The sequence below is a fragment of the Vicia villosa genome, unplaced genomic scaffold (assembly GCF_029867415.1).
Source record: "Vicia villosa cultivar HV-30 ecotype Madison, WI unplaced genomic scaffold, Vvil1.0 ctg.000029F_1_1_1, whole genome shotgun sequence".
NCBI lineage: Eukaryota > Viridiplantae > Streptophyta > Magnoliopsida > Fabales > Fabaceae > Vicia > Vicia villosa.
This window is the reverse complement of record NW_026704961.1, coordinates 1,281,752-1,299,669: the sequence shown is the minus strand read 5'-3', so window position 1 is coordinate 1,299,669 and position 17,918 is coordinate 1,281,752. Positions and strand designations below refer to the sequence as shown.

Genomic DNA, 17,918 nt, shown 5'->3' with positions numbered 1-17,918 from the left:
TAACTTACTTTTTTAAATAAAAAGTTTAAATTATTTTTATATCAATTAAATAATAGAATCTATTAAAAATTTATGATAATAACAACTATTTAGGATATGTATTCTATAATGGGATGAGATCAAATGACACCAAGGTGTCAAAGTTTAATTTGACATCAAATCTCAACCGTTAAAAAAATTGATCCAACGGTCATGTTAAATTAAATAAAATAATAAAAATATATATAAAGTCTATTTTTTCCCTAAAAAAATAGGCTATTTATATGATCGTTTGATCTATTCTTTTAACGGTTGAGCTTTGGTGTCAAATTAAACTTTGACACCTTGGTGCCATTTGATCATATCCCTTATATAATTGGTTAATTTAAAAATCAAGATCGTCTTAAATTTTTGGAGACTCCGTGTAGATTTACAATAGTTTAACAGCGAAAAATATATTTTATTATTGTTTAAACATAATTAATATTTTTAGGCCCTTTTTAGCCACGACTTAATTGTGAAATTTTTTGAATCTTGTGTAATATTTCGTCTTGTACGCCTTTTAAAGACGGACCTGTTAAAAGTCATACTTATAAATAATAAACTTTTAAGTTCTTTATGTTTTTTTAAGAACTTTGGCGATGTTTATTCAATTATAGTTTTTTTAAATGATAAGCACAATGTAATGTTTAGATGTGTTGATTTTATAATTAAAAATAAAAATTAAATAAAATTGAATGATAACACCAAAATGAGAAGCTTTTTTTAAAATAACCAAGTTTAAAAAAAATTACAAAACAAACTAATATTTTAAAAAAATTACCCATCTAACCATGTTTGTGGATGTTTTCCACGTAGGCGTCATCCCAAATGGCGCATCCTATTTTTTTTCAGTTATCTGTCGATTTTTCTACGGGTTTAGTGTTACCTGGGAATTTACCTAAGAAAATATTTAATATTTAGTCCACAGGTAACTGGAGAAATCTTTAAAAAAATTAGGAGGCGCCACTTGGGATGGCACCTACATGAAAAATACCCCAAATATGGTTAGATGAATAATTTTTTTGAAATATTAATTTGTTTATTTTTTAAAAAAATTTGATTATTAAAAAAAAATTCCCAAAATGATAACACCAAAATTTTGAACAATATAAAATAAATAAATTTTGTACATCCATGTGTTTCATTATAATACAACTACTATCTAATTTAATATTGACGATTATGTATACATAATCTTGGTTGATTTGCATAGAATTCAAGAAATAAATAAATATTTAAACATATAAATCATAACTAAGATGAAAATAAATTGAGCCGAGTTAAACTTTATCAAACATGAGTCTGACTTGTAAAAAACTTTAAAGTTCAAGTCTTATATGTGACCTATCATAAAAATATTTTAGGTTTGAACTTCTCCTTTTTGAAGGGTTGTTTGACCTATTAGTAAACCTAAAAATCTATTTTGTTTGAACATTTATAAATAAAAAATTTTGACTAATATTTAAATTGATTAACAAATTAAAATATTAATGAAACTAAATGCTTCAAATTTATCTATTAACATAAATTTTGCCATATTATTTATTAATGAGAACTAATAAAAACAACTTTACGACATTGTTGATAAGTTTTTATTCAACACGTTTTCATAAACTTTTAAAGATATATAACTAAGGTTTATTATAGCATTTTAATTCAAAACATAAGTAAAATATAATAATAATAATAATAATAATAATAATAATAACAATAATAATAATAATAATAAATTTATTTTTGTTTATTTAAATAGGCCGACTTTTATAACATGTGGCCTAATCTTTTTAATTAAATAGATTTATAAAAGAATTTAGGTCTTTTTTATTTAAAAAAATGACATAGACTTGACTTGCGTAGATGATAGACCTGTGTTATAGTTGGTCTGACTTATTTCCAATCCTAAACATAACAATTAAATATAGATTTTAATTGAAATACACTGAGGTGTAAAGAAGTTTTATATTATCAGTGAATCTCAACCGTTGATTTGTTAAAATTATTGAATTTTTATTTCAATTTCTATTAAAGTACTCCCTCCGTTCCTTTTTAAGTGTCGTTTTAGAAGAATTTTTTTGTTCCTATTTAAGTGTCGTTTTATAATTTAATGTTATAATTTGTCATTTATACCTTTATTTTCTTAATAACTCCACCTCAAATTTTTCAATTAGTTATTGGAAAAAGAGAGTGTATGATTGAATTTACTTGGAAAGAGAAAAATAAATAAGGGTATAATAGAAAAAGTAACTCTAATAATCCACTATCTTGTTTGAAGAGCTTTTTGCTAAAACGACACTTAAAAAGAAACGGAGGGAGTAATTCATTTAAATGGTGTCTGATGATGCATTGTTGGTGTAAAAAAATTTATACTGGCCGCACATATCTATTAATCTCTTAAATATAATAAGATTAATTTGTATGCACTATCACCGTAAAAGATTTTACAACATCAGTTCGTCATCATCAGTTAAATAAATAACTTTGACAAATAAACGGTAGGAATTCACCCGGGGTGTAAAACTTCTTGACCACATCGGTCTATTTCAATTAAATTCATATATAATACATTTAATTTATAAAATCTAAATATTAATTATACTTATAATTGATTATTCTTTTTCACACTACAAATCCCATGATTCCTGATACCATAATAATAATGATTGATAGACAGTTAAGAATATTGTATATACATGAATTGGTCTAAGGAAAGAAAACCTATTAATCTGGAGGAAAATGGCAGGAAGAACCCGAGGAGACCCGTGGAAGAACAGTCCAATTACACGGTTTTCATGGAGTGGCAAAACCATTGCACTGGATCGGAATTCGATAACACTGCCTCCATGGGTGGCAGTAGGGGATCCATTGAGTGGCAAAACCACCCTACTCGATCGCATGACATTAAAATTGAATAAGTTGGGATACAGATACATGATCGATTATGATATCGCAATCTTGGTTCTTGATATTACTATTTACTTACAACAACAAACAATTCGATTGATCAATCTCTTACAAACATGGAACGCAAGGTTCATTGTCGCCTTGAATCGCCTCGACAGGTTTCATGGATGGAAAACATGCAGTAATTCTCAATTTCTTTCATCATTTAACCTCCAGAGTAAGGTCGTTAAACATAGGTTTTATGGAAGGCTCAAAGAGGTAATAAAAGATGTTTATTTTTTATTTGTGAGTTTTTGTCATTGAAAATATTTTATTTGTTTTCTTTCTATGGCTGGCTAGATTAATTCTCAGTTCAAAGAACTTGGGATAAATACATGTTTATATTGTTGGAACAAAGAAATAGGAAAAACTGTCAGCCTTGTGCCTACAAGTGCGAGAAGGTAAAATCATCTACTATTACATTTAGCATCATGTATAAAATATTTATTGGCAGCTATGAAGCCCCGATACCCGACACGATACCGATACGATACCGATACGACGATACGGAAAAATTTGTAAAATTCCCGATACGATACGGCTGGGATACGTTTAAAATATTAAATTTAAAATTAAATATATAAATGCACAATATATAAATATTTCTAAAATTGATGATAAATTACCATTCAAATTACTCAAAATGAGCAAACAAGTGACATTTACATATCTTAAGTTAAGTACTGTTATAAAAGGACATCACTATTAACAAAACAAACAATAATAAAACATTAACAAGAGGTTGGTATTATAAATAAAAAGAAAAAATAAATCTAGGGTTTATTGTTTACATATGTTAAAGACAATCATTAATACAAACAATCTTATTAAGAAGAAAGTAAACATTTTTTGTGAAACAAAAGAGAAGATTAAAGAGAAAAGAAGATATTCAAAGGAGAAGAACAAAACATTAGAGAGAATAGAAGTAAATTGAAACTAGAGCAGTAGAAAGAAGAGAATCAGAGTAGAGAACCTGAAGATGTTGATGGAGGTTTTGTTGTTGATGTTGAGATGGAGCAATCGGCAGGTTAGAAGGACGGGAGGAGAATCGCTGACGCTGACGGTGAGAAACTCAAAATGGTTTCCATACCAATTCCTTGTTTTTTTTTAATGAGAGAGAGTGCTGCACTTCCACCACTTATTTATGTATTTATATTATTATATTTATTTTTTATTGTTTATTTTATTATTATTCTTCTTATAAATTGAAGTAGGTTAAGTAAAAGCTAAAATAATAATAAAAAATATTCTCCACGTATCGAATGAAGTATCAGTTAGTTTAGCCGTATCGGATGTATAAGTTAGTCGTATCGGATACGTATCGGTAATTTAAATGTTTTGAAAAATAAGTTAATTACCCGATACTTCTCTGATACGCGTATCGGGACGTATCGGGACGTATCGGTATCGGATACGTATCGGATACGATTCTTCGCGATTTTTGGAGTATCGGGGCTTTACAGATTGGCAGTGATTCTTGTGTTCTCTTTGTGATAATATAGTGGTGAAGGAGTCCTTGATATGATAGAACAATTGATTTTATTGAGCCAGAAATCTATGGTTGAGAAATTTCATGCCAGGGAAAGATTTAAGGTTAGCTATATATATTTAATTGAAGCAGATTGAATGTTTTTCATGTTAATTGTAGTGACATGATGATTGTTATTTCTTTATTGCTAGTGCACTATTTTGGATGCAAGCAGAAACGCTATCAATGTTGTTTTACTTAATGGTGTTCTTCATGAAGGAGATCAAATAATTGTCTGCGGAAAGCATGCAAGTACCTTTGAATATAACTTCATTATCTTCTATTATCTCCGGTTTTTTTTTTCTAATTAACTTTTCTATTTTTAGGGTCCAATTGTTACCACAATTCAAGTTTTATTAACACTCCCGCAAATAAAAAAACTTGGTGATAAGGTGCATATAGATATTTTCTTTTTTTTTTAGTATTTGCTCGGTAATATATTCTTATTTCAGGCTAAGTAATGATAGTCTAATTTCAGGCTCATCATATTCGTCATGAAAAAATCAAAAGTGTTAATTCCGTCAAGATAATTGCCAAGGTACATCTTCAAGATAATTATTCTATGCCATTTTTAAATATCTCCTTTTCATTCTAGTTTTGAGAATGAGAACTTAGTCATTATTTTTTTTAATAATATTTTAGGAGCATGAAGTCTTTTTTTTAATAATATTTTAGGGGCTTGAACATGCTGTTGTTGGCACTTATTTAAATGTGGTGAAGCCTGCCCGAGCCTAAAAATTTAAATGTGGTGAAGCCTGAACCAAGATTGAATCGGTCTTTATCTATGAAGTACTGACACTACGAATTTGACTCTGACACTGATACAACGACACTTGTAATAATTTTAAAAAAATGAATAAATTAAATGTAATCGTAAGTGTCAATGCAAGTGTCTCATACTGACACGGACACGGACACGCCGTTTTTCAGAGGTGTCGGTGTTACATTGCTGTTTATTATTAATTTCTTTTTCTCCAATCAAGACAATGTATTTAACTTCTTTTTTATTATTGTGTTTGTCCCATTTTTTTCCCATTAACACATTCTAGTTTTTCTTTTACCAATACTTTAGCTTTTTAAATTGTTTGGACAAACTCATACAATTTTAAATTATCTCAAAATTTTTAAATATTTAATTTAGAAATAAACTATTTAAACTATTGAGTTAAGTGAATCTTAGGTTCCGTTTGATTCAACGGAGGGGAGAAGAGAGATTTTAATAAAGGGATGGGAAGAGAGGAGAGAGGAAAAGAGTTATTTTAATTAAGAGTATGTTTAGTTCAAAAGAGGGTCGAGGAGGAAAGGGGAGAGAGAATTTTTAAACAAAAATATATTTGGTTATGTTTGATTTAAGAGGGGAATGAGAGATTTTAAAACTAATTTATATTTTAATTCTTAAAATATTATAACACTCATTCTAAATTTAATGAAACAATGTGATATTTACAAAAAAGAAAATTTTCAATTCATAAAATATTTAATACTTCAAATACTTTAAAATATATTAAAGCATAAATAAAATATTGATAAATTTTATACAATAATAATATGATATATGACTAGATGAATCATTTTATCATCTTGATGGTCCATCTAATTCCATAAAATATTTATAAAATTAAATTCTAGATAATATATATTGAAAAATGGAAGAAAATTCTAATAAAGCGGCAAAAATTAACATATAATATATATTAAAAATAATTTAAAATTTTATTTAAAAAATAAGAATAATTTTGTCAATATAACAAAAGTAAATTTTATCATAATTCTACTCTCCTCCCTCCAAATCTCTTCTAAAAAATTGAACTAATTTATAAGAGTAAAAACGTAAATTAATTTTAAAATTTATTCTGTCTTGTAATTTAATTGAATTAAATATCAGTATGAAGACAAAAAATTATAGAAACATCATGTTCACCTCATAACATTATCATGCCATTATATATTTAAATTTAAATCAAATCACAAGTTGATCCATACTATTCAGCAAAGGAAATAAATTATGTTTTTGTTTTCAATTATAACTTTCTACAATCATATTAAATCTTACCTATTGAATATGACATTCAATGGTAAAGTAAAATTATCTATGGCCCGCGCAATGCAGGGTTTTATCTAGGGGTGGCAAAACGGGCACGGCCCACGGGGAAAGCCCGTTTTAGCCGCACTTTTTTGCGGGGCGGAGAGAGGTTTTAGGCCCGCTCCCTTTAGTGTACCCACGTCCACACCCGCTAGGTTTCAGGTTTTTCACCCAAACCCGTAGCAAAATACACAAAATACATTTTTTCTACAACTTTCCACAATATTATATATATATATATATATAAGCGAGTGCAATTTCGGGTTTCGGGTGTGGGTTTCACACTACCCAAACTCGCACCCGAACCCAAACCTAGTCAACTCGGATTTTCACCCATTGACTCGGTTGCGGGTGGGCCCCGCGGGTTTGGGTCTGTTTGCCATCCCTAATTTCAATTCTCTTTTTTTATATACTTTTTATTGAATAATTTTGATTAATTTCAAATTACTTTGTTCAATTTGAGAATTTAAGAAATTTCTTGTTTGATATGGTTTATTTTGCTTTATCTAATATCTCGTTCAAATTATTTTGTTCAATTTAAGAATTTAAGGGATTTCATGTTTGATATGATTTATTTTGCTTTATTTAATATCTCGTTCAAATTCTTTTGTTCAATTTGAGAGTTTAAGGGATTTCATGTTTGATATGATTTATTTTGCTTTATCTAATATCTCTTTTTGAGGGAAACAAAACTTCTCCTGCTCCCTCTCTCATGCTTTTGGTCCTGCTATAATGTTAGCCATTTATATTGGTCATGCTTCAATCTTGGCCATTCATATAAATATTAATTTTGTTGATGGTATGAGTTAGAATAAAATGAGTGGTTGTAATTGAGCTGGACCATTCAGCTACTGCAAAGGATTCATATCCCTTTTTGAGATAGTATAGTGGTGTACTTTTCATATATTAGAGACACATTTTGTAAGACTTATTTTTTTCTCGTAATTAGTATTAGCTATTATTTTTGTGCTTATGAATCATAATTTTTTTTTGTGTGAATGAGTAATATTATATATGAATGGAGAATTAGACAGTAAATCACTTCAAGAAGATATATTAATTGAAAAAATATCTAAAATGATTTGTTTGATACAAATTATTGTAGTTTTATAAATATTATCAGATTATTTTTTTCTTTTTATAATATCGATATTAGATTCTGACATTCTTGTTTAAATTTTAACGAGAACCACTCTAATTTTGTAGATAATTAGAAAATGAATCATTATTTTCCTCTTTAGAGGAAGATGAAGATTAGAAGTAGAAAATATTGTTGTTGGAGATGAATACATGAGAGAAAGAGAAGAAAAGAGGTTGATAAAAATGAAGGTTTTGTTGAAGAATGAGGAATATGAAGAGAGATGAGGGTTTAGATGAGAGAGAAGAGAGTTTGGTTTGTTTTGCATAGTAGGCTTTGGAGTTAAAAAAAATTTAGTCTTTAGGAAGACAAAATGGGTTTTCAATTTGTGCACAAATGAAAGTAAGTATGTTTGAGTTAGAACAAATAATACAATTTGGTTGCAAAAAATATTTTTTTTGACACAAAATGCCCCTAAATCGATGAGGTGAAGAACAAAGAGAAAATGTTGTTTTGGTGTTTTCCACAACATCTTATTTTCTTAAATTATAGATAATTTGTGCAACAACTATTTCGTGGTTAATATATATTTTATTATGGTTTAGGGTTGTAAGTTTTTGATCAAAACCATTTTTATCTATTTGGACAGGTTTATGCACACGAGAGGTTGAAACTGCTTTTAGATCTCCTTCTATTCATAACTAGGCCTGTTTTCGATCTGGTCCGAGTATCAGGGTTCCCAGTTTGGGGACCGATCAATAACTGGGTAATTCGAAACCAGACCATAACTATGTTGGTTCATTTTTTTGTCTAGAACCGGTCCGACCTATTTCGGTCCGGGTAACTGGTCCATCCGATTGTTTGAAATATTTTTTTTATTGATACATACTAATTTGATACATAAACACAGTTTCTTCTAAACAAATTTTAATACAATGATGAAATTTGTAAAACATAAGTTACTGATATATAAGTTGCTTCATTTAAAATATGCTTTACTAGTCTACTACACCAAATATGAGTTAAAACATAAGATTTAAAACTTATGTTTTACAAGTAGTATCAAAACAAAGTCATCAAAATTGTAGAATTACATATGATGCCTCAGAACAAAGTCATCATTGGCAACTAAAATCCTATTGCCAAGTACTCAAGTGTCAACAAAGACATTGCATTAACACCAACTCAAAACATAAATTATAAGTACTCAAGTATCAGTATAAACATAAGTTATAAAACTTATGTTTTCAAAATATCATTACATATAAATGATGCCTCAAAACAAACTCATCATTGGCATTGGAAATAAAATCCATCAACTTGCATTTGTCGAAGCAACGACACTTGGATCTTCACCAAAATGATATGTCAAAGGTTCATCTTGTGGTACCTCAAGCTACAAATCAAAAATATGTAGTAAGATAACATATTAACCAATATACAGAATAAAATTAAATACAAAAGAAAATTTTACTTACAACAGAAGCAGTGCAACCCTTCTTAATCCCATACTTCTCCTTCATCCAATCACCCCCACAAACTACTATTTCAACTGTCGTAGTTTTCATTGATGCTCGTTTCGGATTAATAACCCTTTTTCTAGCACTAAAAGTTGCTTCTGAAGCAACTGTAGTAATTGGAACGGTTAGGATATCCTTTGCCAATTTACTAAGAATAGGATACTTGGCTTCATTTCCCATTCACCGTGTTAAAACATCAAATTTGGCTTTGGGGGGAACTTTCAAGGGACGCTCTTCAAGATATAATTCAAGATCAGATTTTGAATTAGTGTTACCTACAACAATTTCTAAAAACATCTCAAACTTCTCATTCCTAAACCAGAACTAGATCATACTTCTTGACTTTCATATACATGGGCAATGTCATCATTTGTAGTACCATAGGCATCTTGGTACAATTGGAAGAGGGAATTTAATTTGAATGCTAACTCTTGTTCATAGGTCGTAGCTTGGGTTGGATTTGGATACAAGAAGGGATACACCCATTCGATGAATATCATTTTATACCTAATAGATAAATGTAGAATATAAGGTAACAACATTGCCCTCATATATAATTCACAAGGCAACATATCATGCCTCAGAATTAATTTTCATCATTGGCAGGCAGGTAACATAACAGACCACTGATACATTTAAATTCACAAGGAGATAATCTAATAGGTCATAGATACAACTAAATTCTCATGTCAACAAGAAACAGATTAGACCACAACTCACAAGGTATTTTAATTACATCTTATGCACTATTATACCACACTTTTATCAAACATACATCATCATAGGCAAATCTGAACAAGGCATCCACAATATACAGTTATTTATCAATTCTTACACAACATGCCTCAGACATTTCAGTATCCCCACAATTCTATCAAACATACATCATCATAGGCAAATCTGAACAAGGCATCCACACACAATATACATTTATTTATCAATTCCTACATAACATGCCTCAGACATTTCAGTATCACCACAATTTTATCAAACATACATCATCATATGTCAAATTTCTCTTTTTCTCACAGGTCACTGTCAACAAAATACCTATTTTGTTTTAATTAACAATTATCTTTATTTAAAACACAAAATTCTTATTTTCAAATGTTAAAAAATTTCTTTTTCTCACGTTCCACTATCAGTAAATACCTATTTTTTTATTCACAACTACATTTATTTGAGGCACACAATTCTTATTTTCAAATGACAATTTTCTTTTATTTTTTTCCTTTCTCTATTTTACGAGCCTTTTTTTTTTTTGTACTTTTTATATGATTATCTAACACAATTGAGTTTATATTATCATTATTCATTTTATAATTAAAAAATTCATTTTAAATTTACATGTATATTTAAATAAAATGTATATCCTATTAAATAAATTTATCTGTGCTGACGCACGAATATTTATCTAGTACCAAAAAAAAGAGTCTGTAAAATGGAAAAAGAAAAGAAAAAAATTAACATTTAAAAATAAAATTTTTGTGCCTCAAATAAAGATAATTATTAATTAAAATAAAATAGGTATTTTGCTGATAGTGACCCATAAGAAAAAGAGAAATTTTAACATTTTAAAATAAGAATTTTGTGTAGCAAATAAATGCAATTATTAATTAAAATAAAATACATATTTTATTGATAGTTCCCCGTTAAAAAAAGAGAAATTTTAACATTTACAAATAAGAATTTTGTGTTGAAAATAAAGACAATTGTTAATTAAAATAAAATATATATTTTACCGATAATGTCACGTGAGAAAAAAAGAAATTTTATTAATAATGATCCGTGAAAAAAACATAAATTTTATTATTTTAAAATAAGAATTTTGTATCTAAAATGTAATTATTTATTAGAAGTGCAATTATTTATTAGAAGCACGCATAGGTGTAAAAACACTATCCTGCAATCAATATCTTTTCTTTTTTTTTGAGTAAGCAAGTTGTATTAAAAGGAGAACTAAGGGTTCTCAACACCTGTTTACATCAAAGGAGGGGAAAAAACCCCGCACAAAAAATCAACAAGAGATTACAAACCGATTCAACACTACGAAATATAGAACAAAGGATCTTTGTTGAATTCGTAGAAACCACAAATAGGGTGAGTAATATCTCCTATAAAAGCCCACTTCCACACCAAAACCTTGATACTCTAAATAGTATTATCCACATTCCACTCCTCATTCCGAAAACACATACCATTTCTATACAACCAAAGAGTCGATAACGTTGCTAACCAAACTACTCCTAGTTTACCTTCTTTAACTTTCTTTTTTTTTACAAAAGGAAATCCAATCCAAAAAACCTCCCAAACAATTATCCTCCGTCCCACCATAAGGTTTGCCAATCCACCTAGCCATCGAAGCCCAAACCGAAATAACCGAAGAACAAGAAAAGAAAGAGTGCATCATACTTTCCGGATCAACACCACAAAAAACACACTTGGAAATATCTCCCGATAAAGTGATACCTCTTAGGAGTAACAAATCCTTTGTAGGAAGTCTATTCACAAGGAGCCTCCAACCAAAGGCCTTAACTTTAAATGGAACTTCCACTTTCCATATCAAGCTTAAAGCCCCGTCGAATTTGTTTGAAGGACCATAAGGAATACGAAACCCGACATAAAACTTATAACAAGATGCAACGGAAAAGACATCGTCCGATTCGGCCATCCACTCCACGGTATCGGTCTCCCTACTACACGAACCACGGCCCTCCAACAACACCCAAAGAAACCAATTCCGAAACAAAGTTTTGATCACCCAAAACCAACGAATTAATCCCTAGATTCCCCCACGACCACGCCCCATTTACCCAACCTCCCATTCCCGCCACCGCCACTCTCTTCAACCCCGACATCTCATACAAACACGGAAAAGCCTTCTTCAAACAACAAGAATCCAACCACGTGGCTTCCCAAAACGGAGTAGAAAATCCATTCCCAATTCTAAACCAACAAAAGGACTCCATAGGATCTCTATTCTCCTTATACCCACCACTACCAATAGACATCAAATCCCTCAACCAAAAAGAATCCAAAGAAGAAGAAGAAATAGAAGAAATAGAAGATGAAGAAAAAGGAAGTGTACCTCCACATAAGATCTTCATGTTTAGATCACCATATCTTGCTTTTAACAATTTAAACCAAAGCACATCATCACCTCTTAAAATTATCCATCTCCACTTATTCAAAAGAGCCAAATTAAAATCCGAAATATTTTTAATGCCAAGACCCCCTTTCTCCACCGGTAAACAAACATTCTTCCAACTAACCCAACTAATCCTCCTTTTATCATCCAATCCTCCTCCCCACAAAAAGTTACCTTGAATACTAGAAATTTCCTTAGCCACTGTTACCGGCATCTTATAAAAAGACATAGTAAAGATGGATAGGGAACAAATAACCGACTTCAATAGAGTAATTCTACCGCCCAAACTAAGATACCGATTCTTCCAACCCATAAGCCGCTTCTTCAACTTTGACACAAGCGGTTTCCAAGTGTTAACCTTTCTCGGATTACAACCCACCATTATTCCAAGAAAAGAGAACACCCCCTCTTCCAACTTACACGAAAGAACATAAGATGCCGCCTCCAAAAAATTCTTGCTAATATTGTAACCGATCAATTTACTCTTATGATAATTTATGCCAAGCCCCGAAACAAGTTCAAACGCCCTAAGCACCGCCTTGATAGCCCACACTTGTCTCCAAGAACCCTCCCCCACTAAAAGAGTATCATCCGCAAATTGGAGAATATCCACCACACACTCCCCATTGATATTAATGCCATTAAATTCACCAATCTCCATCGACTTCCTCACTAAACCCGCTAAACCCTCAACCGCCAAAACAAAGAGGAAAGGCGATAATGGGTCGCCTTGCCTCAAGCCCTTCACCACAAACTCCTTAGTAGGAATTCCATTCACCAACACCGACATCTTGCTATGAAAAACCAATACATCCATCCATCTCTTCCACTTTAGGCCAAACCCCATCTTATCCATCATGAACCTAAGGAAATTCCAAGAGACTTTATCATAGGCCTTCTCAAAATCTACCTTAAACAATAAGCTCCTCCTTCCATCTTTCTTGACTAAATCCACAACCTCATTTGCCACAACCACTCCATCAAGAAGTTGTCTACCCGGCACAAAAGCATTTTGAGACGGAGAGACAATTTCATGAAGAACCCTTTTCAACCTTCCCGCTAACAATTTAGAGATAGCCTTATACATACATCCCACCAAACATATAGGCCTATAATCATCCAAAGAAACCGGGTTCGAAACCTTCGGGACCAAAGACAAAAAAGAAGAAGAGATAGCTTTACTAACCTCACCTCCCGAGTAAACATAGTTAAAAAAACGAACGAAATCCTTCTTGATAAAGAACCAACACTTTTTGATGAATAAGAAAGAATATCCATCCGGCCCCGGACTTTTTGAACTTCCACAACTCCAAATGGCATCCTTGATTTCTTCTTCAAGAAAAGGAGTTTCAAGAGAATTAGAAGCATCGGAAGAGAGTCTCTCAAAATTGACACCCTCTAGCATACTTCTTTCCGAATCTTCCTCCACAAATTTACTAGAAAAATGCCTCCACACCTCACTTTTAACTTCCTCCACCTTCTCAATTAACCACCAGGAGAAGAAATCGGACCTAAATGATTGATTCTTCTCCTCTCCTTCCCAACCTTATGGAAAAACCTACTATTCGAATCACCTTCATTAAGCCATTTAAGCCTAGACTTTTGAACAAGCATATTCTCCTTTATTCTTAAATTTAACCAAAATCTCTTGTTCGCCCCTCTCCTTTTTAAAATTGCCTCTTCAAAGAGTTCTTCCGAAGCATTCTCCAAAACCTCATCACCCAAATTTAACACTCTCACACTTTCTTCGACTTCCAAATCAAATCTACCGAACACATTGTTATTCCACCAAACCAACCTATCTTTCAATCTTCTTAACTTTTCTTTAAGAACAAAATCACCCCTTCCCTCCACAACCATCCCGTTCCACTCTTTCTCGACGAAAGGAAGAAAAGAAGGCAAGGAAAATCATTCGTTGTTAAACTTGAACGGTTTTGGTCCCCAATTAGTATCATCCACCACTAACCACACCGAGCTATGGTCCGAAATGTCTCTCTTACCGATAAGTTACCCCACCACACCCCACTTGTTTACAATATTATTCGAGATCAAGAAACGGTCGATTCTACTCATAGATCTCCCATCTCCACTAAACCACGAAAACCGCTTTCCTTTACAAGGAACATCCACCAAACCACTCTCCCCGATAAAGCCTCCAAACAAATCGGACCCAATGTCGCCTTCATAATTCCTCCTACCCTTTCTTTCACTAGAACTTTTAGTGGCGTTGAAATCCCCTCCAATTATCCATTCCCCATCACACAACCTACGTTTCAATTCCAACAAATTTCTCCACAAGACTTTTTTCTTCTCCAGACTACAAGAAGAGTAAACGTTAACCACATAATAAACACCTTTCTTCCACACAACTTTATTACCCAAAAAACCTTCACCTCTAAAACTATGAATAACCTCCACCCTATCCGTCCTCCAAAGAGAGATAATTTCTCCCGACAAACATTCCGAATTTGAAAAAGAAAACCCAATATCCGTATTACTCCATAAGCTTTTGACAACAAACTCCTCCGTATGAGATAACTTAGATTCTTGAATAAAAAACATATTCGCATTCCCCTTTTTTATTATATCGGTAATCCTCCTTCTTTTAAGCGCATTACCACACCCTCGCACATTTAAGGAACCTAAAATCATTTGTAACCGGTTGAGAACGCCGACACCGATTGCCTTCTCTCAAGGGCCACCGGAGATACACCAACAACACAATTATTAGAAAACAGACCTTTAACATTTGAAACACCCAGTGCTTCAACAGCTCCCTTTAGCCTGGCTTCATCACAAATATCCACGTGATTCCATTGTTTAAAATTATTTCTACAAATAATTTCATTCTCAGAAGAAAAAACAGCATGGGACATCTCCACCAAATTTGAGGCCTCACCGTCTGCTGCCCCTAAATTTGCATTTCCATCCTCTAAAAATAAACCTCCCTTCTTCTTCGAAACCATGGACTTCCTCTTCTTACCACCCATCTTCAAGTGCCTAAGCTGCATCCTACTGAGACCACCCCCTAACTCCAACATCTTTTTAAATTTGACCTTCTTTTGAACCGCCCCCCTTATCGGAACTGAATGACTCACATCCACCTCTTTGCCCTTGCCCACTGAAGAAGAAAATTCCACAGAATCCGAACCGATAACCGATGCTGCCACAAAAGATTCTTCCTTGGCCGCAATAATCGCCTTGTCGAAAGTCCCTTCCTGCCTATCTAAAACAACAGACACTGCCCCTGCCATAACCTTGACCGGATCACCCTCGCCGCTGATACAACCACTCCCTTTCACACCCGAATTATCCTCTTCTAACACCTTCCCCACCGCACCAGTTTTCCCGGACACCACCTCTTCTTCGCAACGACCCCTAACCACAGCCGCCTCATCAAAATCTTGATCTTGCCTGGCTGAAGAATCCAAACTATTTTCTGAACCCAGCATCATATCATTGGACCAAAATTCCTCTGAACCAACCGATTCAGACGAATCTGAATCCACACACACAGTAGAGGAGGCTCCTGCAAGTTGCCTGTGCAACACCCGGTGTTCCTGAAAAATAACCAGGCCAAACCGCTTGCCACCGATATCAGCTTCAACATTTACAGGGATAGTCTGAGTCAAACAAACCTTCACCTGGATTCTCGCCACATCCAAACTTCTTCCATTCGCTGTACTATCGTCGACAGAAATAAACTCACCGAACATCTTAGCCAAAGACACAAAGAATTCAGAGTTCCATGTTGTCAATGGAATTCCAAACACATTCAACCACACCACACGGAACGGGTCAATCTCCTCTTCTTTCCACTTATACACCTCTGAAAACCAATCACTCCACCAAGCCTCTCCGTCCCCCAAGAACTCCTTCAGAACTCCCTCTTCTTCTTCCTCCAACAGGCACTTGGTTGCCCCCATCGGCGAAATGCGAATAGTGAAAAAACCGGCCCTCTCAATCAACGCTTGAATCTTGTGAGCAGACCCAGGGCATCTGAGGATTCCTACGAAAGCTTTGGCAAACCTCAAACTCGTCTCCTCCTTCAGAATGAACTTGAGAGCCATAACCTCCCGCTGAATCTCTAGCACCGGATTATTGGCCACAACATCAGTAAAAGACCTGTAACCCCTGCTACTGTCAAAACTGTTCCACGCACCACGACCCCCAAACACATGCCTACGCACATCCTTCCCCCCGATAACCTCCGGCTTTCCCACACCTTGCTTCCCCAATACAACCGAATTCCTCACAAACCTCGGCACATTGGCATGAATTTTCCTTCCTTCGATAATCACATTATCGAGCTTCACAGCTAGCAAGCGAGCGTCCACTACCTCCATGAACCTTGCAAAGCCAAACCTCTTCCCTACCCTGTTCCTTCTGGGAGAAACAACGACCTCCATAATCTCGCCTATACACCCAAATAAACCACACAGATCCCGCGCTTTGCACCTATCTAGAAACTCCGAAATATAGATCGAACACAACATTTCACCCTCCTGAATCTTCCGCGCCCTAAAAATGTCCCATTGAGGAACCCAATTCCTGAACGCCCTTTTAGGAACCTGTTGCCACTCCCGACTGTTTGGAAATCGACCACCACTCATGGTGGCTACGCCCGTAAACCCCATCACCAAAACCCTTAACTCTCTCCCCCCTTTCTCTCTCTACTTTCTCTCTCTATCAATTTTTTTCAATATCTAATAGAAGTGCAAAGACTAACCAAAATATGATAAAGAAGTGCTAAACCACAATCGGCTGATACATAATAGCTTTAAAATATGAGTTTGATGACAATATCTAGTAGATGATATAGAGCTAAAGCATAACCTGAACTGTGGGAGCTCGAGGTGTAAGGATAAGATGATTTAAGATTTTTTACTTCTTCTAGAACTTGAGAAGGTGTACCACTAAAGGTATACATTGCTCCAAAAACGGTCCATCCGCTAATAGTGATCTCAACTATAATAACTACATTAATAATTGGTATTAGTTACATTATTGTAAATATTTATATGTGGACTAGATTAAAATTTTACAACAATACTACAATCAAAATGACTAGCACATTGATAATTAGACAAAATCTTCAACACAATGGAAATGTGCTCCAACGAGTTCTCAATGCCAATTCCACAGTTGCAATTCCAATATGAAACTTATTTACCTGAAAAATATAATAAAACAGCATGCCATGAGATACTAATCTCAGTGGGGGTTTCTGATCTAAACCACATAATTTCTCATTACCCTTTTACCCAAGTCAAGGCCTACTTGAAAAGTGCATCAAGGCATCTCACACTCATCTTCGCGAAAGAGTACTGACTAAATACCTCACAATCATCTCACTTAGGGACATCCATTTAGTCTCACATACTTGATTTACATAATGGAATAACATACATATCCCACAGTGGTCCGCCAACCGATAACGAGACAAGCATATACTAAGTCGATAGAGATGTAGTGATTTTACTTAAACCCTAACTCAAACATTTAAGCATTGTGACTCACTAAGACTCTATCAAAATAAACAAAGTGTTGCCAACCATATAACTTCTACATGACTCATACAGACATAACCAATCAAGGTC

At 33.3% G+C, this 17,918-nt stretch overlaps 2 protein-coding genes across 2 annotated transcripts; one reads left to right on the top strand and one right to left on the bottom strand.

The window, feature by feature from the left end:
* Nucleotides 1–2,754: 2,754 nt before the first annotated feature.
* On the top strand, nucleotides 2,755–5,224 carry LOC131622284 (eukaryotic translation initiation factor 5B-like). Its single transcript, XM_058893308.1, has 7 exons — nucleotides 2,755–3,180; nucleotides 3,262–3,362; nucleotides 4,464–4,554; nucleotides 4,642–4,722; nucleotides 4,816–4,881; nucleotides 4,968–5,027; nucleotides 5,165–5,224. The coding sequence occupies exons 1-7, from the start codon at nucleotides 2,755–2,757 to the stop codon at nucleotides 5,222–5,224; spliced, it is 885 nt and encodes a 294-aa protein (XP_058749291.1).
* Nucleotides 5,225–14,325: 9,101 nt separating this feature from the next.
* Nucleotides 14,326–14,970, bottom strand: LOC131622283 (uncharacterized). Its single transcript, XM_058893307.1, has one exon. It carries the CDS (start codon nucleotides 14,968–14,970, stop codon nucleotides 14,326–14,328), a length of 645 nt encoding a protein of 214 aa, XP_058749290.1.
* Nucleotides 14,971–17,918: the final 2,948 nt, after the last annotated feature.

Excerpts from the sequence above, each read along its gene's own strand:
- LOC131622283 (XM_058893307.1), bottom strand. The coding sequence starts at position 14,970 with ATGATTTTAGGTTCCTTAAATGTGCGAGGGTGTGGTAATGCGCTTAAA.
- LOC131622284 (XM_058893308.1), top strand. The coding sequence starts at position 2,755 with ATGGCAGGAAGAACCCGAGGAGACCCGTGGAAGAACAGTCCAATTACA. Across the intron at positions 3,363-4,463 it reads GTGCCTACAAGTGCGAGAAG|TGGTGAAGGAGTCCTTGATA; the intron begins GTAAAATCATCT and ends GTGATAATATAG. Across the intron at positions 4,723-4,815 it reads ATGAAGGAGATCAAATAATT|GGTCCAATTGTTACCACAAT; the intron begins GTCTGCGGAAAG and ends TTCTATTTTTAG.